At 61.8% G+C, this 22,780-nt stretch overlaps 1 protein-coding gene across 8 annotated transcripts in view; it reads right to left on the bottom strand.

Annotated features, from left to right (window-relative positions):
• Window positions 1-238: 238 nt before the first annotated feature.
• The window catches only part of VAV2 (vav guanine nucleotide exchange factor 2), a 147,697-nt gene continuing 125,155 nt past the window's right edge, over window positions 239-22,780 (bottom strand). For 3 of the 8 annotated variants that reach the window (XM_045082862.1, XM_045082868.1, XM_045082864.1), the window contains 16 exons: window positions 22,383-22,515; window positions 21,318-21,332; window positions 20,276-20,385; window positions 19,267-19,368; window positions 18,755-18,843; window positions 16,340-16,356; window positions 15,512-15,533; window positions 14,458-14,585; window positions 13,265-13,339; window positions 12,212-12,264; window positions 10,968-11,084; window positions 9,700-9,787; window positions 8,593-8,716; window positions 7,675-7,756; window positions 6,601-6,755; window positions 239-2,699 (listed from right to left, as the gene is read on the bottom strand). In XM_045082862.1, coding sequence (XP_044938797.1) covers window positions 2,599-2,699; window positions 6,601-6,755; window positions 7,675-7,756; window positions 8,593-8,716; window positions 9,700-9,787; window positions 10,968-11,084; window positions 12,212-12,264; window positions 13,265-13,339; window positions 14,458-14,585; window positions 15,512-15,533; window positions 16,340-16,356; window positions 18,755-18,843; window positions 19,267-19,368; window positions 20,276-20,385; window positions 21,318-21,332; window positions 22,383-22,515 — 1,411 coding nt within the window. In that variant the 3' untranslated portion in view covers window positions 239-2,598. Of the gene's footprint in view, window positions 2,700-6,600; window positions 6,756-7,669; window positions 7,757-8,592; window positions 8,717-9,699; window positions 9,788-10,967; window positions 11,085-12,211; window positions 12,265-13,264; window positions 13,340-14,457; window positions 14,586-15,511; window positions 15,534-16,339; window positions 16,357-18,754; window positions 18,844-19,266; window positions 19,369-20,275; window positions 20,386-21,317; window positions 21,333-22,382; window positions 22,516-22,780 lie in introns of all 8 variants that reach the window. The other 5 variants (XM_045082866.1, XM_045082863.1, XM_045082865.1 and 2 more) reach the window with 5 other exon arrangements.

A 22,780-nucleotide genomic window follows, 5' to 3' on the forward strand; every position in this document is an offset into this window, starting at 1 on the left:
GGCCACAGACCCAGACTCCAGAGAGAATATTATTTTTTATCTCCAACATATACATAGAAAGAAACAGGCTCAGGAGCTGAAGGACATGACTGAGCGGCAGGGCTAGGGTTGAATCCCACCCAAATGGGAAGACAGAGGCACTGCCCTAGGCCTGTGTCTGACCCAGGCCAGTGTACCCTGGGCTGACCGCGTGTAGGTGTGGCTGTTTCTGCTGGACACAGAAGGTTCCAGCCATGCCTGCAGAAAAGAAGTTAGGTTTATTTGCAATAAAAACTGTGGTCTGAAAAAACCTAGTGGCAAATGTACAGTTTGTGTTCCATTTGGGTCGTCACCAGCTGTGGGACCCCTGGATCCCTGACCCGCATGCATCAGGCTCCTAAGTGTTCACAGCTCATCTCAGGCCCCAGGTCCAAAGCCCCTCTGGAGGGCCTCCCAGCCCCTGCTGAAACCACCCGCTTCCCAGCCTGCCCCCAGCCCACCAGCCCTGCCTCACACAGTGTAAAGCCCAACCAACCAGATCCAGGTCGCAAAGCAAACAAAAACCGAACAAAACATTCGCAAAACCCAGGGTTCCGACGTCTGTCTCCTCAGTGTCCTTCGTTGTCGTGATGACTTGTTTCACGATGACCTCAAATATACATCGTTTCTTGCTATTATAAAATATCTTCCTCATTATTCAGACGTACAACGGAGCTTCGGATGAAATAATTACAAACTGTTCTCTTCCCTTAAAAAACAAACATGTCAAACCAAAAACAAAACAACAAGAACAAAACCTCTTCGACAACAGTAAACACGAAAGGGGCTGGCTGGCTCCCCCAACCCCGACCCCAGGATCATGGCTGGGCCGGCCGAGCCCAGGGCTGTGCGCAAAGTGCTGGGTGCACCCTGATGACGGGGGCTGGGGCCTGCTCTCTCCGAGACTGGCTCCGTGCTTCCCTCCCCTTGGCCTTCTGCCCCCGGAAGCGATCTGTTCACCTGCCGGCGGCCTTCTCTCTTGCCCTTGCTGCTAACTGTCCCCCCACTGCTCCCACCTCCTCCCCATCCTGGGACATGGGGCCCGGGAGCTGAGCCTGGAGGCCACACGGCTGACTTCTAAGAAAGCCCAGGAGTGCAGAGGGGCAACAGCTCCCGCCGCAGCAGCAGCTAGCCCTCCCCACGCCCGGCCCTGCCCGCACAGGGCAGGGCAGCCCACCAAGGGACAGGGGACGCGTGCAGCCAGGTTTCTCCCGCGGCTGTGGCACGGAGCCCGCAGGGAGACAGCATCCCTAGGTCTCGTGCAACATCCAGCAGAGGTAAAGGATCTGGACAAAACAGCCAGAGCTCAGAGGCCAGGAGGAGTCAGGAGGGGGAGTTCAGGGGAAGGCCTCCCCCAAGAGCCCTTACCATAGGCCCAGTTCGTGGGCTGCCGGAGGAAGACTTGCCAAGGGCTAGAACTAACATCCTGTGCAAAAGCTGGGGAGACCCTCAGGAACCACAATGCAGGACACCGAAGACCCAGAAGGGCCGCCTGCCGGGGGGCACTGGGGGGGCCTCCTCTTGGAGGGGAATGGGAGCAGCAGGGCCCGAGGGGGGGGAACTCATTTTCTTCTCCCCTGTATCAGGACTTACAAAAGGCGTATCCACCTGGCGGCAGGACAGGACAGACACGCTCCTGGGATCCAGGGCAAACAGCAGTACCGCTGACTGGGAGCAGACTGGGAGCAGACTGGGAGCAGACTGGGACCTGACTGGGAGCTGACTGGGACCTGACTGGGAGCTGACTGGGAGCAGACTGGGAGCTGACTGGGAGCAGACTGGGAGCTGACTGGGACCTGACTGGGAGATGACTGGGAGCTGACTGGGAGCAGACTGGGAGCTGACTGGGAGCTGACTGGGAGCAGACTGGGAGCTGACTGGGAGCAGACTGGGAGCAGACTGGGAGCTGACTGGGAGCAGGGGTGGCAACTTCGTCGTTCGCTAAGGCTCCCTCCGGAGAGGGGGACCTGCCCTGGGTACTCTCTGCACACCCCAAGTGCAGAGTGCCCGGAGGGGGTCCAGGGGCCCGCACAGTCCCCCTAGCAATGCTCTCTTCTCCTACGCCCGAGCGCGGCTGGGGCTGAGCTGGGGCCGGGCAGGGGCTGTAGCAAACGGCTTGGCTCTGGCCCCTTCTGACTCTCTAGGCCCAAAGCTTCCCCCGGGAGCAGCAGGAAGGAGGCAGGCTGAGCGTCACAGCTGAGCAGGAGGGGCTGGGGGAGGTCCCCTCTGCCGTCCCAGGCCTCCCTGGGCCGGCACCTACTGTTCAAACCTAGGCTGCCGAATGCCGTCGCAACAGGACAGGGGCAAGAAGAGCTCTGGCCTCAGCTGTCATCCAGAGCCCGGCTCAGAATGCCGCTGGTGCTCCCTCTCCTTAGCGCTCTGGTGGTGGCAGCCACGGCAGGGCTGGCCCGACTCGCCTCTATGTACAAGTAGCGTACCCAGGACAGGCCCCTGATGGCAGGTGGACAGCAGGCCGGTTCCCATTTAGGATTCTGAACACCCTCCCCATCCCTACAGACTGTTGAGGACTGGAAGGTTGGCGGGCATGTCCCCTCTGCATCACGGGGCTAGAGACAGACTTCAGAGCTGGACTCTCACGAGAAAACCCACGAGTCCGATCCATGCTGTCACCGTCACTGGATGCCCTCCTCCTCCACGTACGTCGAAGGAAACCAGCCAATCTGAAAAAGATGGCAAGATCACATGAGAGTGTGTGTGCGCCCGGGGTGTTGGGAGAGGGCCGGCGGGGGTTCGTGGAAATGGGGGAACCTGCAAAGGGCTGGTGTTCTAAGCCGAGAAGCCTGGTGGAGCTGCGGCCCAGGGGTAGGGGTGACCCCAAATGCACCAGCCCCGAGCAGTTTAAGGTGACCAGAAAAAAATTCAGGCCTCCCTGGAGGAAAGTTACATCATCCCAAGTCTCAGTGGTGTTTTCTACACAAGCTCATCATTCAGTCAGGACAGAGTGACGGGAACTAAGAGAAAACACAGTTGACAGCAGCCAGTCCACAGGTCGTTCCGGGATAGGAGTCATCAGTCAGGAAATGTAAGTAACTGTGGCACCCATGTTCCAGAAAGCCCAGGATAAAGCATAAAAACATACCAGAGAACTGAAACCAGAAACCACAGAGCAACAGAAATCCTAAAGTGGAAAATAGGACTGAAATTTGGAACCCAATAGGGTTTAGTAACAGATTAGACCAAGAGGAAGAGAGTATCGGTGAACCGGAAGATGGGCTGGTGGAAAGCAGCTAGATGGGAAATAAGGGAACGGGTGGAAAACACGCCAGAGAAGGTCAATAACGTCTGGGCGAGATGAAAGGGCGTGGCACCCGTGGGAATACAGCCCTGAAGGAGAGGCGGGAAAACAGAGCAGGTACACGGCTGGGAGAAACGCCCAGAACTGACGAAGGACATCAAGCCAGAGAGTTAAAAACCTCAACAAATGTCAACAAATGTCAGAGTGAATACAGAGAAAACAACACCCAGGCACATTATAGTAAAACTAATAAATACCAGACCTTTTTTTTTTTTTTTAAATATAACCCCCCACTGGGGAGTAATATCAAAATTTCCTGCAGAAAAGCAATACTGAGAAGTTGGCTGGCTCTTGGGGCACCTGGGTGGCTCAGTCCATTAAGCATCAAACTCTTAATTTTGCCACAGGTCATGATCTCAGGGTCGTGGGATCGAGCCCCGAGTCGGGCTCTGTGCTAGGCGTGGAGCCTGCTTGAAAGTCTCTCTCTCTCTCAATCTCTCACTCTCTGTCTCTCTCTCCTGCTCTCCCTCTGTCCCTCTCTGCCCTTAAAAAAAAAAAGTTGGCTGGCTCTTTACAGAAATGATGGAACCGGGGACAATGGAATGATATTACCAAACTGCTAAAAGAAAATGCTTGCTAGCCTCAAATTTATCCCCTAAAGAGTACTATTTGAAAATGAGCTCAACATGATTCCTCACGAAAAGGAAGCAGGTCCCCCTGGAGGGATGACCGACCCCCCAGGGGATGACCAAGAGAAGGGAAGGCTGTTCCCTTACAGTCGGATGCCACCTAAAAAGTGTTAAAGAAACAATGGCTGGAAAAATCAACCATGATACGAACAACTAATGAGACAAAATTCACCAATGAATGATAAGAATAAAACTCATAGGTGAAAGTTAGATGCGGAACAGGATATTTAATAGTATCTAAGTATTAATTACCCTGGAAGTTACTAATTAATTAAGTAACTTCACAGTGGGGGAACTCGGCAGATTATCACCTTAACCAAATGATCAAAATTAATGTCACAATAATAGGACAAACTGACGTCATATGCCTCTGGATAAGACACTACAGTACTGAAAAGGATAGAACATATGTACTGTGTTCCTACTGGAAATACATAATAATCAACCTAATCACAAAGAAATATCAAACCTAAATGGAGGAAAACTCTACAGAAATGACTGGCCTGTACTCTTCAAAAACGTCAAAGTCATGTAAGACCCAAAAAGTCTGAGGATTGTTGTAGAACAAAGAGAGTTGAGGGCCACATTCATTTAAGGTGGACGTGACACAGTTGGGACACTTGCTGACATCTGAATATGGACCGTGGATTAGATAATCATATTCTGTCAAAGGGGAATGTTTTTGATCATAGGATAATGAAGTATTTAGGGGCTGTGGGGAAAGGGTAGGACTTCTGCAATTTACTACTGAACGGTTAGAAGAAAGGTAGCAGAGAGGGAGGGAACACACAAGTGATAAAGCAAATGTGCAAACCACTCTTAATTGCTAAATCTGGGCGTGCGGAGCTCTTTGTGCTACAGCAGCTTCTCTTTAGGCTTAAAACTGTGTCAACATACGTTACAAACATTTTATAATGAGAACATAAAAAGAAAAAATGAAATAAAGAGGTGTTCAGCTCCAACAAAAACTAAGAATTTATTAGTAGCAGATTCACACTCAAAAAACAACAACAACATACCTAGAAGAGGGAATTTCAGGCAGCAGGAACATGGTTTTGGATGGAAATACAAGAAAGCAGGAAGGAATGGGGGAGCCCTGGAGAAGGCAAATATGTAGCAACTCTAAGCAAACACTAACTGCTTAAAACAAAAATAATGTCTCACGGGGCTGAGAAATACAAAGAATTAAGATACATGACAACAGCTGCATGAAAGTCGGGAGGAACACAAGTACAGTCAAAAGCTGTACAGTCTCTGTGTCATCTGGGAAGTACTAAATGTACTAATTTAAAATGGCTCTCAGAAGTCAGAGTGCACACTCTAATGCCAAGAGTAACTACCTAAATAATAGGAAAAGAATGTGTGACTCATAGACCCGCCAAGGGGCCAGGAAGTAGAACAGCAAACAAAACAAAACGAAAAACTGACTAATTCATAAGTAGGCAAGAAAAGAGGAGAAAGAAGAAATGGATGTGACAAATAGAAAATAAACAGAAAGATGACGGCTTTAACTCTCAGCAGCTCGGTAATTACATTAAGTATAAACGGGCTACATGCCCATTAAAAGGCAGAGACCGTGAGATCAGACTAGCTCTCAAATTCTGTTTTAAGGTAACATTTTATCTTACATCTACCTTAAACATAAGAATACAAAAAAGCTGGAAGTAACACAAGAGACACTGAGGTCTGCCACACACAGCATTAACTTCCCCCACAAAAGTCGGCTTGTTCTAATAGCATAGTAGCCTTTAAAGCAAGAAAAACTGCCACAGCCAAAAAGAAACACTTCAAAACAGGGTCAAAGCAACAGGACTATCTACACCAGCAGGCTCTAAACCAGCAGTTCTGAGTCACCTGGGAAACTGGAAACTAAGGGCCACTTTGACAGCCAGTGGTTCAGCCCTTCAGGTCAGCTGCCTAAGACTCGGTGGCCTCACACTGCTGAAGGGCTATGGGGTGGAAAACAGATCTGACCCCAGGCCTCCAAAGGGCAGCCAACATGCTAGGAGGAGGCAAACAGGATCCCGTCACCTGGCAACAGAATGGTGGGCGATGGGGACCAAGGCAGGTGGACCTTCCACAGCCCAGCGTGCCTGCCTGCGGGCAGCACGGCCCCAGGGATAGCTGCACATTCCCAACTCTGCCCCACGTGGGGCTCCAGTGCCCAGCTGGGTGAGTGCTGACAGAGCCAGGTCAAAGCCAGGGCATCCAGACAGGGCTCAGCAATAGGGAGCCATGGTGTGTTGCAGGGTCACAGGGTGGACAGGGAACAGAGAGTCCTCAGGAAGAGCAGGGCAGGTGGGAACACGGTGTGCCCCTCCCATCTCCCCAGGGTGCAAGCGAGGCCAGTGAGTTCTCCTGGGCCCCGCTCGCATCCCGCGGTCTCTCGGCGGCACTGGGGGCTTGGTACGCACGAGTGACGTGAGCACTGCATGTGACGCACTCCCCCTGCCACAGAAGACCCCGGGGCGGGACTGAGCACAGATACGGTGTCTGATGGGTCTGGGTCCAGCTCCGACGGGGACAGCCCGGGTCTGCGGCTCAGAGGCTGTGGGCACGGTGCTGGGGCAGGAGCGCGGGGATGCCCGCCTGCCCGAACCCGGCCCGGGCTGAGCCAGGCCACTCTGCCCCACTCACCCGTCCGTTGGCCTCGCCCTTCCACCAGCCCTGGTCTCCGCCAATGCGGCTGTAGATCTTCACCACGTCGCCCTCCCGCAGCGAGAGCTCCCGCATGTCCCGGGCAGCGAAGTTGTACCTGGCCACGGCCGTGCCGATGACACGGGGTGTGAACACTGTTGGGGGAGATGAGCAGGGTCACACAGCGGGCGGCGGGGCCAAGCCTGGACCCCTGGTGCCTGGCCCTCTGCCCACAAAAAGGTTCTGATGGCACAGACTGCATTCCAGTTCCACCCAGACCGACAGGCAACGGCCTCTTGGAGCCTCCCGTGACGGCACCCGGGGCAGGTGCCGGCCACAGTGGGGGCCGTCGCAGCCCAGTATGATCACGGGATCGGAGCAGAGGCTCGTGTTCTGACCACGACAACTCTCGCAGGGCCTCCCCCTGCATGCCTCTGCACGGGTGTCACCCTGCCAGCGGTCAGCCGAGTGACCGCTGCCCAGCTCCCAGCCTGAGCTCTGATGGAGCCCCTGAAGCCAGACCCCAGGGTCCCAGGGCCCGACTTCCAGATCCCCGAGCCAAACTGGACACCTCGCTAGAGCAGCTCAGTGGGGGACCCAGGAGTCCTGTGAGCAGAGGACGACGTCTGTGACGGAAGGGACGCACACAGCGGCTGGGGAGAGGCTCTGACTCGGGCAGCGGAGGCCGAGCAGTCGGGGCTGACTGGGACCCCGTCCCCCTGCCTCCAGGGCCCGCCCAGGGAAGCCCGCCCGATCTGCGCCCGCCTTCACCCCGAAGGTGGCCGCCCAGCTACTTGCCGCTACCAGAGGCAGAGCTCTCACAAGTGGGGGGGGACAGCGGCTGCCAAGCTGGGGAGCGGCCGTGGGGGGCGCGAGCCTGAGAGGGGGTGGCGCGAGGGGGGCGTGCCCAGCCTGACCGTGACCGCCGCCCTGCCCCCGGGGCCAGCCCTTCCCTTCCCCGGCCCTGGCCCCTCGGCCCCGCCCCGGGCCGGCTGCGGGCAGCTGCGGGCGGGGGCTGCGGGCCGGCGGGCGGCGGGCCGGCCCCCCGCGCCCCGAGCACCAGCGGTACCTGACCAGAAAGGAGCGGAGGAGCCCTGAGAAGCAAAGCTGAGGCCCTGAGGACTGAGAAAAGAAAAGTTGTAGGAGGCGCAGGAAGCTGCAAAGAGGCGAGAAAGGCCGTGAGAGCCCGTGCGCCCGGGTGCGAGCAGGTGGGGGCGGGGCGCGGGGCGGGGCGCGAGCAGGCGGGGGCGGGGCGCGGGGCGGGGCGCGGGGCGGGGGCGGGGCGGCCTGACAGCCTGGGAGCAGCCCCTCCCTCCGCCTCTCTGGGCCCGTTCCCTGGAGCATCTGGACCTCCTCCCGGCGGGTGGGCGGCCTCCAGGGTCTCAGAAACTACTCCTCCAAGGAGCCGGCCCAGCGCACACCGGTGCTTGCTGGAGGTCACGGTTCCTCGCCTGCCCTGCTCTGCCCCACCGCTGGGGCCGGGGGCTGGTGCGGCGGACAGTCATGGGCTGGACTTCCGACACTCTAGGCTCGCCCTGCCTCTAGCTCCAGGTGGGTCTGGAGCGAGGTGTGCTCCTGTCCTGGGAGGTGAGCCTGGCCCGCGGACCAGCTCCGGCTCCCTCAAGGTGAGGGCCTCGGGGGGCTGGGGTGCACAGGGAGGACCGAAGGACAGACGGGACCTGCCCCGCTCTCTGCCTGTGTTGACTCTGCGCACGGGTGCCAAGCCCCCGAGCCCGGAGCGGCCGCCAAGAGCCCACACTCCCCACCCGTCCTGTGGACCAACCGGGACACCCCGGCTCAGGAGGGTCCCTGTGATGGGCTGGGGGGCCTGAGCCACTGCTCCCAGGGTGGGGAATGGGCAGGGGCTCCTGGCGTCAGTCCCCCAGAAAGCGTTCCTCAAGCTCAGGGATGTAGTGAAAGCCAGGGCCGTGGGAAAAGGGCGAACCGGTCGCATCCGGGTGAACGCTGGCGTGCCAGGAGTGCAGGCATTACCTGGGGACCGGCTGGAGGCCCTGGAGGCCGCGCGCTCCTTGGACTTATAGGGGTACTTGAGCGTGGTGTCCAGCTGCTTGAAGCTCTCCTTCAGTGAGTGGCACTGATAGTACTCCACCAGCTCCTGCGGGACATATGTGCTCACTGCTGCTGTCACCGCCTCCAGGAAGTCCTCCCAGTCCTCCGGGAAGTCCTGGCTTCCCTCTCCTGCCTCAGTTTCACTTGGTACTCGTCCTCTCTGCCCAGCACCCAGCCAGGGTGGGTGATCCGTATCTCAAAGACCACCGAGCCGGCGTTTCTCTCCAGCTGCCGCTCAAGGAAAGTCAGGGGTGATGGCCAGGACCAGTACTCAGAGGCTCGGTGCCGCTCTCTGATGGAGAAGCCCGAAACCCCACGCGTCCGACAGCAGGGAAGGGTTCCCAGAAAGAACAGCAGGTGCAGGTGACCGAAGGCCGTGTGGCTACCAGCCCGGGGAGGAGAGGGTTGTGCCAACAGCAAAGTCTATCGCCTTGAAAAGCAGGCGGACAGCTCAGTATGGCCAACGGTTCTGTTCGAAAGCCTGGCAAAAACCATACCTAAGCTACTCTTCAAGGTCGGGAGGACTCACCCTGGAAGGTTCACACTGGGTTTTAGGGGGTGGGAGACCGTGGAAACGTATTACTTTGTGCTTTTCTGCGGCCACAGCGGGCCATCTAAGGGCTCAGGGGCTCGAGTCGGATCTTCTCGGTCCACGGGATGCTCGCAATTTAGAAAACGCACAATAGGTCTCACTTTAAAATCACGTTAAGGTGGCCTGTGCCTGCCTTCTGGCTGGAGAAGGGGGCGGTGGGGGAGCAGGCCGGGCCCTCCCCTCACTGTGCACCCCAGGGAAGCCAGGAGTCCCGACGCGGGGACCATCCCGAGGCCCGAAACTGTCCCAAGGAGCCTCCAGACGCATTTCCCTGGTCTTCCCCAGCGACGCAGAAGCCCCTCGGGCCCTGGTGCTCCCTGAGGGCGGCCTGCTGGGAGCACAGTGCAGGAAGCCGCTCCTCCTTGCTCTGGTGTGGAGGGACCCGGGCCCTGCCCTCACCCCGAGGACCAGGCCATGGGAGCCACAGGACCACATACCAAGAGGTTTTCAAACTTCTTCGCTTCCGTGATGTGGACCCAGCTGTCCTTCTCCACCACCTTGATGTGCTTCACCTCGTCGTGGAACCTGGTAAAGGGTCCGGGCCGCCGAGTCACCGCTCGGGCCAAGCCCCCGCCTGCCAGGGCTGCCCCCGCCACCTTCACCTCCTGGGCTGGCGTCCTCCGTCCAAATGTGACCTTCAGAAAAGCCTCCTCATGCCCCTCCTCCCCTAATGCCACGCTAGCCCTCGCCGCGGCTACCAAAGCCAGACAGACCTCGCCAGGGAAGGGAACAAGCCAGAACCCACTGAGACTCTAGATGCGGAAATCTCAGTAAGCCCCGGCGAACTGACTCTCTGCCCTGTGCACGCCTACATAAACCCAGTATTAAGAAGGAGTCTAGGGGTGCCTGGGTGGCTCAGTGGGTTGAGCCTCTGCCTTCAGCTCAGGTCATGATCTCAGGGTCCTAGGATCGAGCCCCGCATCGAGCTCTCTGCTCAGCAGGGAGCCTGCTTCTCCCTCTCTCTCTCTGCCTCTCTGCCTACTTGTGATCTCTGTCAAATAAATAAATAAAATCTTAAAAAAAAAAAATCTACCACAATGACTTAAAAAAAAAAAAAAGGAGTCTACACCGCACCCAGTGGGCCACTCCGCAAGGCTGGTTTAACAACTGGAAATCCACTAATGGAACCAACAACCAGCAAATATTCCCACGCCAGCTGGCCAGTGGCTCCTCCTGGGCGGGGGTTATGGCTGACCACCCAGTTTCTCCGGGACTTAAAGTCAGCGGGGGCGGGGGGTGCTCACCCCACCCCCAGCTCCTGGACGGCTCTCCGCCCCACAAGGCAGCCCTGCAGGCCAGGCTCCCAGCAGGTGCCGCATGAACTCCTATCAGGTGAGGGACGTCTCTGCCACTTCGTGGCTGGGTGCCAGCCTGCTGCCCGCACCACGGACCGGCCCCACAGCCCGCACTCCGCTGCCATGTCACTAAGCTCTCAGGAAATCCCTGCCCCACTCTGGCACTGCACTTGGCTGGGCTCTGCAACCTAGAGAGCCGCGGCACCAGGCCCACCGAGGCTTCGGGCAGGGTGGTCACACGTGTCCCGGGCCTGCGACCCTGTGCAGACCCACTGGCATGCTTTCATCTCCAAAGTGTCCTGCTTCAGGCAACGAAGTCCACGGCCACCCCAAGCCCATGGGGGCATGGGCTCGTGGTTCAGAGTGGCCCTGGGGAAGGGGTCTCCCTGCCCCCCCGGGCCACCACGTACTTGATACTGATGGCGAAGCGCTCCGCCTCGGCCGGCCGCTCCCTGATCAGGTAGGTCCCGCTGGCGTGCGACTTGAGCAGGTTGTCCGTCTGCTGCCTCTCCATGTTACCAGCAAACCTAGCAGGGGGACGAGGCCAGGTGTTAATGGGGCGCCTCCTGGAAGACACCCAGGCCTCTGCGACATGCTGACCTGCACCGGGAGCCATGGGGGGAGGAGGAAGCTGAGCCCCTGAAGGGGGGGCGAGGTCCCTGGCCTCAGCCTGGCCCTGCGAGTGAATCTGGAAAAGCTGGTCCTAACAACACACACGGGTGTGGGGCTCTGACTTCCGCTGCTACATGCGGGAGTCCGCGCTCTTCTCCGTTACCGGGTCGGACAGACTGATGGACTGCTGCCTCACTGACGGGCAGCCCAGCCCAGACACAGTCAGGCGAACACCACCGCCCCCTCCCAAACCCCTCCATGGGCACCACAGCCGGGCTGACTGGGGACTCGGAGCACAACACGCAGCTGGGCTGGAACCCGCACCGGGAGGCGAACTTGTCTGTCACTCTCTCCCATGCGTGTCACAAGCCAGTCCTGTCCCTGGACCCCAGACGGGAGTGCGGGGCGCATGGCACCAGGGGGATGGACTGCGGCATGTTGGGCTTGGAGGGGGCGGCCAGGCGAGGGGTGGAGGAGGCCGGGAACCCGAGGTGCGGCTGTCACACCCCTGGGCATGGGGTGAGCCCCCAGATGGAAACCCTGAGGCCAGACACCCCCGGGGAAGGGGTTAACCACACCTGAGCTGCCCGTGGCTCCGTGGCCATGCAGGGCACGGAGCACAGGCAGTCATGACCACCTAGGCCGGTCCCTCGTCCAAGACCGTGGGGGACAGGCAGGCCGAGCCGTAAAAACCGGTCCCCCGAGCCGACCTGTTCTGTGCCTCGCCCCCAGAACGCCGCCCATCAGGCTCTCGTTAACCAAGCGCTCAGGTTCCCTTCGAGCTGCCCCACGCAGATGTGCACGATTTCACGTTTGGCCGCACTTTCCTATATTTTCTATGATGAAGCTCACGTACAAAATAATGGGGGGGCTTCACTCTCCCACGATAACCCGATGACCTGTTTCCACGATGGGGAAAACCTGCCTCCCCGGGGCCCCGGTCATAGGTCCAGCCAAGGCTCAGCCCTCCCCGGACACAAGCGTGGGGCAGCCCACTCGGCCTGCTCGCGGGCTCACGGGACCACCGTGACCCCCCACTCACCAGGGGTAGGCGCTATAGTCGATGTCGCGGGATGGTGGCCGGCTGACGGGCGGCTGCGGGAGACAAAGTTCAGGTTAACGTCCCAGAGCCCTGGTGATCCCGGGGGTTTGATGGACTCTGCAGCGACCAAAGGCTAGGGCACGGGTCCCCGCAGAGACGGGAGCATGAACTACAGCGACAGTTCTGTGCCACAGACGGATTCACGGCCCCAGGGCTGGTGTCCTCTTGTGGGCAGCGGCCTGTCTTCCAGAAGGCGGGCCACACGCTGGCCCAGCAGCCTTGAGACCCCACACCGTGCCCTCACCAGCCAGAGCCCCCAACCCTGGCCTCCCCTCACTGTGCCACAGGCCAGGCAAGGCCTCGTGGACTGCCTGGCCCCTCCCACTCCATGCACCATGTGGGGAAACTGAGGCCCAGGGCAGGGACCACCTGCTCTGTGGTCCGGTCCCCTTGACACGGGCAGACGGGGCCAGAGGCTGGCGGGGCCTAGAGGGTGTCCCAGGGCTCCCGTGGTGTCCCCTACCCCCTCCTGCTCCCTCTGGAGACATTTCCCTCTGGCACTTTTAAATGCCCTTTTTAGAGGGTGGTGGGGTGATTCCGTGATTCGCGACTGACGGCTTGACGCCTTTTGTAACAGGAAGATTCGCTCCACACTACTCAGACGAAAGGCCTTTTTTCCAAACATGCTGAAGCCTAGCTCTGAATCCTAATGTCTGGGGGTGCTCTCCCCTGTAAGTTTCCCCTGTCTGTAAGGCCCGAAGACTGAGTCCCTAAAATTTGAAGAAAGGCAACATTTTTGGTCTTCTGACCATTACAACTGCTGCAGAAATGCCCAATTTTGTGTTTCTAAAGCCATGAAAAATGCAGCACCCCACTAGCTGAGCCCTTCAGGCCGACGGCAGCCCCTGCCCCTCAGCCCCCCCAGTCCCCAGCTCTGGGGCCAGCTCATGACGGCCACCTGGCAAGGATGTGCTGAACAAGCCCAGATGGCCCCGGGGGACCCCTCGGCCTCCCGGCCACGTGCTGCAGAAGCTTCTGTGGGGAAGTGCTCACCCTTCCGTCCACGGGGCAGGGCTTCACGGATGAGCTAGGAAAGTAGCCCGACTTCCTGGTTTGCACCAGCCGACCCTGGAAGGAGACAGCCGATGGGGGCCAGGCCAGGCCAGCGGGAGCGCGTGGGGCGGGCACAGCCGTGCGGCTCAGCTCACTCTAAGGACGGGGTGAGGGCAGGTCCTAAGACGCGCACGTGCCGGCAGCACCCCTGCTGCGGCCTCAGCTGCCCTCCTGACCGCCGGGCCGGAAGGCTGGGGGCGTCTCCACTTCACAGAGGAGAACACTGAGGCCCAGAGAAGTCCTTGAGAGACGCTCGGAGCTGGGGCTAGAGCCCCGCCCCCGCTGCCCTCCAGGCCTCGCAGGGACAGCTTCTCCAACGGGAGGGGTGCGCCCACGGGGGCGGGGGGTGGGTAGAGGCCGGGGAGGGTCTGCAGGGGCGGGGCTCGGCCTCTGCTCCCCCCACCCCTCCCCAAGTCCTCCCAGCAGCTCCGCTTCGGCCTCCCCCGTGCACGCCGGCAAAACCTCTCTGCAAGGCCACCCAGGACCGAAGGCTCTGGGGACGTGTGAGCCGGGTGCCAGGCCACGGGGGTCAGCGTGGGACACAGGACCGCAGACCCTCCTCCCTCAACAAACTCATCAGGAAGCAGGTGGTGACAAAGGACTGTCACAAAGCAAGTGACCGCAGTCACGGCCACGGCAACACCAACAAATATTCGCTCTAAACAGGTCTCCGTCCCCCGGGTCGGCCAGGCTGGGCCGAGCGCCCCGAGCTCCCGTGGCACCACGCGGACCCCCGTGGGTCTCGGGGGCCGGGGAGGTGGCGCAGGAGGGCTCTGCCTCTGAGGGCCTGTTCACAGAACAGGGTCGTGGCTCCGAGCGGTCACCAACCCAGACACGACCTGTGTCCACGGCTGTCTCGGCTCCCCCACGTGGCACCTCCTGGGGGGAAGGCGGTGGGGTCTCCCCCCACCCCCCCCGGGGCCGGCATGAGGCCTGACCGCCCCGTCGCCGCAGGAGACCCACGGCAGGGGATGCTGCGCTCCGCCCCCCGTGAAAGCAGACACCCCGAGGAACACAGGGCTGGGGACCCCCGGACTCCTGCCCGGGAGGGAACGCAGGTCTTGCCGACAGCCTGCCTCCCTCCCCCGCGCGTGGCCTCCTCCCCAGCCCCGCCCTGGGGCCCCGGGACCCACCTCCCACCACTGAGACTCAGGGTCGCCTCTCAGCAGCTCGATCACGTCGCCCGTCTGGAAGGTCAGCACCGGCTTCCCCGGGGGAGCTGGGTTGCCGTGGTAATTCTGCACGGCCACCATCTTGGGACCTGCGGGCACAGGGCGACATGGGGCCTGCGTTCGGTGACTCAGTGCTGGGGGCAGCCCGCCCGCCACTGACCTCAGCCCCGGAGGGCTCCTGGGTGAGGGACCCTACGTTCTTCCCGTGAGACTCCAGGTCCCCTTGGTAACTGTCGCAAGGAAACCGTGGGACTAACGGATTCGGGGCCTGTTACGGCGGCGGCCACTTACTTCAAGTGGCACTTGCCGTGCTTCCCTAGCCCCCGTCCCAATCTGCAACTGAGTCGGTGTTTTGAGCAAGACACGGGGTGCCCCTGAAGGCAGAGACGGGGGGCCAGAGCGAGCGAGGCCCAGGGGCTGGCTAAGGCCACCCACAGCTGGCTGGGGTGGCTCCGGAGCTGAAATGGGGGTCCTGGCTGGGCGGTCCTGGCTGGGCGCTCCTGGCCCGAGTCCCGCTCTGACCCTGCCGGCCGCGTGTGGGCCCGTCTGCAGGCTGGTCTCGACACGGGCGTCCCCCGGCCACAGCGTGGCTCTGTGGCTCTGGTTTTGCTTCCTGGCGTTCGGGCCATGGGGCCCGGCTTAGGCTGCGGCTCGGTTGGTGATGCCTTCCACCCTCGACAGCCAGAAGCCACGCTCCAGGCACATGGTGCAAAGCAGGGGCACGAGGATGTGGGGAGACGAGCAAAGGGACAGCAGTGGCCTCTGTGTGGCCCACCCTGCGGGGCGGGGGTCTGACTGAAGCCTCCCCAGAAAGACCCTGACCCTCCCCATGCTGGGCAGTCGTCAGACAGCGCAACAGCCCCCGGGGACGTGGCCGCAGAGAGAGCACGCTCCCTGGGAGCCTGGAGCCCAGAAGGCTGGCTGAGGCTGGGAGGTCACAGTGGCCCAGGCCTGAACCCCAGAGTGACCGTGGACCTGGACGGCAGCTGAGAGGGGCCGAGTCCCACAGACTCACCAGGTCCTGCTCCGGAGGCGTCCTGTGAGGGTAAGGACAGACAACAGTGATCAGGGAGGGCTGCCCCGGTGCTGACAACCCCTGTCCGCCGCCTGCCCCCACCCCCCGAGAAAGAAAGGTCGTGGCAGGAACAGGGGGAGGAGAGGGACCCATCGCAGACTCCCACGGGCAGCTGTGACACGGCCTCACTCTGGGACAGCCCCTCCCCCATTCTTACCTCCACCCTCCACCCTGGTGCCCCTCCGTTGTCCTGGGACATGCATCCATTACCATAAACTCCCACCTCCTCCAAGAAGGCTGCCCTGACTACGCCAGCCCTGGGAGGTGTCCATGCTCTGAGCCTGGGGCTTGTCCTCTGTCTGGGACACGTCCTGCTGCCTGCACGCAAATGCTAGCTCCTCCCTCCTCCCTGAGGGCATGTTTGTACCACACGCCAGCCTCCGCAAACACCCCGTAAGTGCTGGTTACTTTGACTGAACCCCCAGTGGGGACGTCTGCCCTACGTCAGCCCTCAGAGGGCTCTCGGCCCCATCAGGGTGGGGGCCGGTGGGTGGACGGCTGTCACAGAGCTGGGTACCCACAAGCCCGGGGCAAGCGAACAGGTGGGCAGCCGGGCCAAGGTGACGCGGTCAGGGCCTCCTGTGACACGGGGACCCACTTCTACTGAGGGCCGTGAAGGAAACCAAAGGCCCCAGGTGAGCACCAGAGGCCCGCGTGCCAGCAAGGGCGGCCGCGGGCCCGGAGAGATCAGGAACAATAGAGTGTCTCTGGCTCGGGGACACAGGGTTGCGCGGGGTCAGAGTGGCGGGAGCTGTGCGGAGGACTCACCAGGTCTGCAGGGGAACCTGAAAAGGAAGCATGTGAGGCGTCACCACCAAGGCCCCGAGCTGGGGGGCCCCACCCACAGGCGCCCGGCCGGTCTCTCCTTTCTGCCTGCACGTTCGGGGCACGGGCTGTCGGGGCTCCCGGGGAACACAGACGGGCAAACGGGCTTCCTGCCTGGGCCGACTCCGCTCGGATGGTGGCAGGTGCCAGAAATCCCCGGGGGGAGGTGGGCTCAAAGGCCAGCCTGCCAAACCTGATGAGGGACACCTGCCCCAGGCGGTTGCCGAAAGGCGTCAGGACACACACCACCCGTCTACCAGCTCCTGGACACGGATGTCCCCAAGGTTCTTCCTGCCTGCCTTGGGGTGCCCCCGGGGAGGAAGAGGCACCCGCTTGGCCCAGCCATCCAACCTGCGGGGCCGCCACTGCACCTCCGGACAAAGCAAGGACCCCAAGGGCTAACGCGCGTGGCTCATGTGACCATAACACCATGCGACACGGTGGTAGATGGCTTTCGACAGACGGTTTCTGACAGCCCCTACGGCCCCGGGGGCACTGGGTGGAGAGAGGCAGCGCTACAGAGGGCAGCAGCAAGCTTCCCGGGGAGAGGCTGTCTGGGGGGCAGCGCCGTTCTGGGACAGCCTGGCTCTGGCGGCAACGGTTAAAGCCGACTTGCTGTGGGTCACAGGCACGGCCCGGAGCCCGAGCCCAGCACAGACGGGGAGAGTGCTGGACGAGCACGGAACTTTCTAGAACAAAACCAGGTGCCCACCGCGGTCTTTTAATGACGTGAGAGGATGCCCAAGAAAACTTCAGCTTAAAAAAGATACGAAATTGCCCGAAAGTGTAGGCGCGACGAAAAACACGCGAGCGTGAGAACAGACTGGGTGGGGGAGGGGCGCGCCGGAGACCGGCGGTCCCGGCTGGTGGGGGGTGCGTGGACGATCGGCTCCTTCGCTCTTCTCTATGTGTCCCCAACTCTCTGTGGGAAATGAGTGTTTTTAATCCTCAGGAGACGAAAAACCCAAAAGGTTCATTCCGCAACAGAAAACTTGAAATACATCACAACGCCACATTTGGTTATTTTCTTATAAGTTTAGGGGTGCTGTTTATTTTCTCCTTTATTCAATTTCTTCTCTTTTTGTCCCCAAATTTTCGGTAAGTAATTATGTTACCTTTAGGATGAGGGAAAAAAAGCCAAAAAGGAACAGTCCCGTCGCCCGTGTGAGGGAACGCGGCCACCAGAGGGCAGTATCGGCGGGCAAAGCTGAAAAGCCGCATTCGTGCCCATGGGCTCTGGCCGGGATTTCCAGCCCAGAGGAGGTCCCTGGCGCAGAGGGGGCTGCGTCAGGCCAGCGGCCGCAGGAGGGGGTTTGCCTGACCTGTCGGACCCCCCTCCCAGTTGGGGCGCCGGGCCAGGGGTCACGGTAAATGAAGAAGGGACAAAATTGTCTCTTCTGCGGGCTGTGTGTGGGGCCGAGCGGGCTGGACTCTCGTCCATCCGCCTGCAGGCAGCTGACCCTGTCTCCGAGGGCAGCTCCCCCGAGCATGGACACAGGGCAATGGACTGTCCCAGGGGCCTGTGGGAGGATCAGGGGTGCCCACGTGAACTGTGGGGGGCAGAGCTGACCCTCGGCAGGTACCCCGGCTCCCAGGCTCACACCGCAGTGTCCCCACCCGATCCAGCCAGCCCTGCCTGGGGCGGCTTCGAAACCTTCAGAACCGTCTCGGGCTTTCTGGCTGCCCGTCCAGCTGTTGCAGGCCGGGCGCTCCCCCAGAGGCCTCCCCCACAGAGGAGCCCGGGCAGCCTGGATGTCAGTCGGGCAGGCTCAGGTCACCTCCCCTCCCCGAGCCTCAGCTTTCCCCTGACACGCAGGCACGAACAGCACAGGAGCCCTGTAGGTGCGTGTGTGCGTATGTGCATGCCCACGTGGGCACACTGACGTGGCCGCAGCCGTGGCTCAGCAAGGCCAGACCCATCTGGGTGCAGGAGAACCAGGGGTAAGGAACAGTCACAACTGGCATGGCTCTGTGATCAGAAACCACGCAACTGCCATGCCCGTTCCGTGCCCGTCTGGGGTGGAGGCTCTACACGTTTAAAACCGGAACGGGGCCGGGTGCAAGAGGCAGAGAGAAGCGCGGGAGCCCCCGGTGAGGAGGGAGCGCTGCGGCACGGAACGCCCACTGGTGGGACCCCCTGGTGCTGGGTGAGCTGGGGCAGGTGTCCTCCCCTCTCTGGGCCCTGGTCTTTCTCGTCGGGCCCCTGCGCTGTGGGGTGTCGGTGGTGGGACAGGAGAATGCGCGAAGAAAGCCAGGCCAGGAGCAAAGCACAGGGGCAGCTGTGAACCAGGGGACCCACAGCTCGGGGCGGGTCAGCCCGGGGCTCGCGTGCGGGAGGCCGGCAGGGGAAATACTCACTGATCTTACAGGGGGGCGTCACTTCCAGACACTCCTTGTGTGCCCCGACCCCACACCTGGTGCACAGGTAGCCCTGGTAGAAGGTGCCCCTACGGGGGGGTGGGGGGAAGACAAGAGCACGACTCTGAGCCAAGGGCGTGGCCCAAAGACCACCAGGCCCACCTCACCATCTGCCCCACGGATTGCCCGACCCTCGAAGCCCTGGTCCCGAGACCCTCGCCCTCCTGGGGGCCCGGTGCCGGCTCCCCTCCGGGACCTCTGCTGGCCTTGCCAGGCTGCTGTGCACAGCAGGACGGGGGCACCGCGGGGACAGCCCCCTCCTTTCCGAGCTGGATCCAAACACCCAAGGGCCCGGATGGTCAGACACTGAAGGGACCCTCCCCAGCCCCTCTGGGCCCAGCACAGGGCTGGCCTGTGGGGCGGAGGGGCAGGGCCAGGGGGACACAGGGCAGACACAGCACCAGGCTCCCTGAGGGCGGGCAGGTAGGGGCTGGGCCAGAGGGCCGCCTCACCTGAGAAACATTCTACAGGCTTTGCAGTTGGTGGTCTTGTCAAACGTGTACATCTGGAAGCTGTGGTGGTTGGCATTGGCTTTGTCTGGCTTGATGTTGGACCTGACCGGAGCAAAGAGGCCGGGACGCCCTGAGCGACATGGAGCTGGGGCGGACCTGGGGGCCAGCCAGGCTCAGGGGCAGGCCGGGCCAGACGTCAGGAGGCCAGGCCTCAGGCTGGACCTGCCCCGACAGCCCCGGCAGAACAAGAGTCTGGGTGGGGGCTCGCGGGCGTGCCGTGCAGGCACGTGCTCCTTCGGGGAGAACGGTGAGGGTTTCTGGCAGACGGGTCGCTACTCAGCCACGTGCCCTTAGGGATCTCACCGTGCGCAAGCCTGAGATGTAAAATCTGAACAGGCTTAGCTCAGGGTGAGCCGGGCTTTAGGAGACATGCGCAGCTGCCCGGTGTTCCTCCCCTCTGAACACGCCCGCGGCCAGACGGCGCGAGAGCTGGATGCACGGAAGGTGACAAAGACAGGCCAGACGGAGACGCAGAACCCGAGGGTGCTTCCCAGGGTGGGGGGCGCTCCTGCACGGGGGCCCCCGGCCTGCCTGACCCCAGGACCCACTCTGGCCTCAGCGGCCGGTGTGTCTGGGGACCCCAACGATCCCTTCTCTGTTGGATGTACGGGGGCTCCTTCTAGATTTTGTGGGAAGAGCCCTGTGCCTTCACAAAACAGTGACCATCCCGCCGCCCGTAAGGCGTGGGGGACGTGGGTCACCCGGCGTCCAGCGGTGCCGCAGCCACCCCTGCCCCTCACTTCCTAGCTGGCCTGCCGTGCCAGGCTCCGCCTCAGGACCGCAGGGGTCCCAGGGGAGGGGCGCCAGCCCCGGGCAAATTGAAAAGCAGCGAAGGTGCTACGGAGGTGAGCCCGGGTCTCGGGGTGACACGACCCGTCTCGGTCCCGGGCGTCTGAAACCGGCCCGGCCCGCGGGGGTGCCAGGGCGGCCACGTCGCTCGCGCACTCACATGGCCATCTCGAACTGCTCCATCCACTTCCGCTTCATGTCCTCCGTCTTGCAGAAGAACTGGAAGCCCTGCTTTCCTTGCAAGTGAATGAGGTAGAAGCCGTAGGACCACTGCGGGAGAAGGGGCAGGCTCACAGCTGGCCTGCGGGGGCACGCGGACGCACGCGCACCTGTATACCAGGCCCTCGGCCCACCCTGATGTGCACACGCGTGTACGGGACACTCGTGCCCGCGCATGCACGTGCAGGTGTTTACTGCGTGTACCAGGTACTCTTGCCTGTGAGTGCACACGTGTGTGCATGTGTGTGTACCAGGCACTTGTGCACACCCAGGCGTGCACACATGTGTACCGGGCACTCGTGCCCGCGCCTGCCCATATGTGAGCGTGTGCATGTACACACGTGTGCACACCCTCTAACGAGATGTCGCGGAGGCCGCTCCCACCCGCTCCAAGCTGTGCCCTCCGCTGAACTCTGTGGGCTCAGCAGGCCAGTCTGCGGGTCCCCAGGGAGCCTGTGCTCAGAGCCGCGCGGGCCCTTCCGCCACCTCGGTGCACCCGCTTTCAGTTCCCAACTGGGAGCCTGAGACACTCCCTGCTCTGAAGGGAAACGACCCCGAAACCAGGGTGGGGAGCGCCTGTGCCGGAGCTGGCCGTGGCTCCCTGGACCGCCCGCCAGGCCCGGCCACCTCCAGAGGCATTCAAAGGGGCCTGGGAAGAAGAGCCTGGAAAGTCTGAGCCGTTGGTGTTGGAGAAGATGGAAGGCGAACAGAAGGGGGGGGGAGGGGGGGAGGGGAGGGGGGAGAGGGGGGAGGGGAAGGGAGGAGAGTAGGGGAGGTGGCCCTCCTGTCTACCCCCTGCGATGGCAGGAATGCACAGCCGCGTCCTGATGAGGGCACAGGGCACAGGACGAAGGAAGGAGAAAGCCAGGAGCCTGGCCCTGCGCGGGCCCAGCCGGGGTCCCCAAGGCCGTTCAGGCTCGGAAAGGAAGGGTTGGCGGGGCCCTGAGGGGGTGAAGGCCGAGGAGGAGGACCCAGGCGCTTACCATTTTCCCGTGAGACTAGGAGGCATGAGGAGAGAGAGGAAAAGGGGAGACACGTCATTAAGTCTCAGCCTGGCCCAGGGTCAGGGGCCACAGCCCAGGAGCAGCCACCGCCAGGGGCAAAGGCTCCGCCTCCCCGAGGAGAGGGGCCCGGGGCCGAAACCGGCCCGGCCCGCGGGGGAGGGACTGTGCCTGTGGCCCCAAGCCTCAGGAGGGGTTTTGGACGTCCGAATGTCTGAACTGTCCATCAGGAGGGTGGGGTTGAGTGGGTCGCCCCCGACAGCCCTTCCAGGTGGAACCTGCATTCTGTGTTGCGAGCTCTGAGGTCCAGAGTCTGGGATTTTTAGCACACTGGCTCCTGGCCCCCAGATCTAGCAAGGGATGTGCACAGCAGGTGTTCAAGCCCTGGGGCACAGTGGCCTCTGCTCAAGCAGGACTAAACCAGAGGGGGAGGCAGCCGCACCCAGCATCCCTGGTCCCACCTCCCAGAGTCAGGGCGGCACTCTGCAGCACCTGCCTGTCGCTCCCGCCCCGCCCCCCCCCACCCCTGACCCCACCACCAGCAGTCGCAGCCCCGCCCCCACCCCAAGAGCCACTGCCCCGCCCCCAACAGCCTTGGACAACCCCCCCCCCACCAGGCTGGACATGGAGCGGGGAACACCCCACAGTCAGCCCTGCCCAAGTCCCCACCCAAAGAAGGCTGCTTCCGGCAGGGGCCAATGTGGGCTGCGTCAGACGGCCCCAGTGTAAACCCTGGCTCTCCGGAGCCACCCTGCAGCCCCTCCCCCATCCCATGATGCCCACCCCAGGCCACAGTCAAAGACACAGGAGGGGGCGGCACAGAGCCGGGTGCTGTCAACAGAAGGCACAGTGACGAGAGGGTGACAGAAGGAAGGCGGCCCCTTCACTGCGCAGAGCCACCAAGTCGGGGTCAGTGCTGACCTCCACTCCGGCTGCCCCTGCTCTCGCAGCCGCCCCGAGACAGCTCCCTCGGCCCCGCAGGCCCCACCGGCCCCCGCAGCCGCCCCGCGACAGCTCCCCCTCCCCCGCAGCCGCCCCAGGGCCCACCTTCTTGACGTCCTTGTTGTTCGTGGGGTCGTCCGTCATCTTGTGGAAGAGCAGCTCGATGACCTCCTTCAGCTCGTAGCTGTAGCCTCTCCTCTTGCAGACGATGACCACCTTGTCGAACAGGAACAAGTACCTGGCCCAGCGGGGCGGCCAGGCGGCCGTCAGCCTGGCTCAGCTGCCTCCTCTGAGCCCCCAGCAGGTCTCAGCCGCTCCCTACACCTCCTCCAGGAAGCCCCCCTTGGCTTCCCACCCCCATGGCTCAAGGTTCATATGGGCTCTTCAGGCCTCCATGCTCCATCCCCCAGTGCATGGGATCCCCAGAGGGACAGGCCCCCTACCTCCCGTGGCCCCTGCCACAGCCCCAGGCCTTGCGCAGAGCAGGTGCACGTGAAGGGCTC

This window comes from Mustela putorius, unplaced genomic scaffold, assembly GCF_011764305.1.
Source record: "Mustela putorius furo isolate JIRA1106 unplaced genomic scaffold, ASM1176430v1.1 tig00000596_pilon_pilon_pilon, whole genome shotgun sequence".
NCBI lineage: Eukaryota > Metazoa > Chordata > Mammalia > Carnivora > Mustelidae > Mustela > Mustela putorius.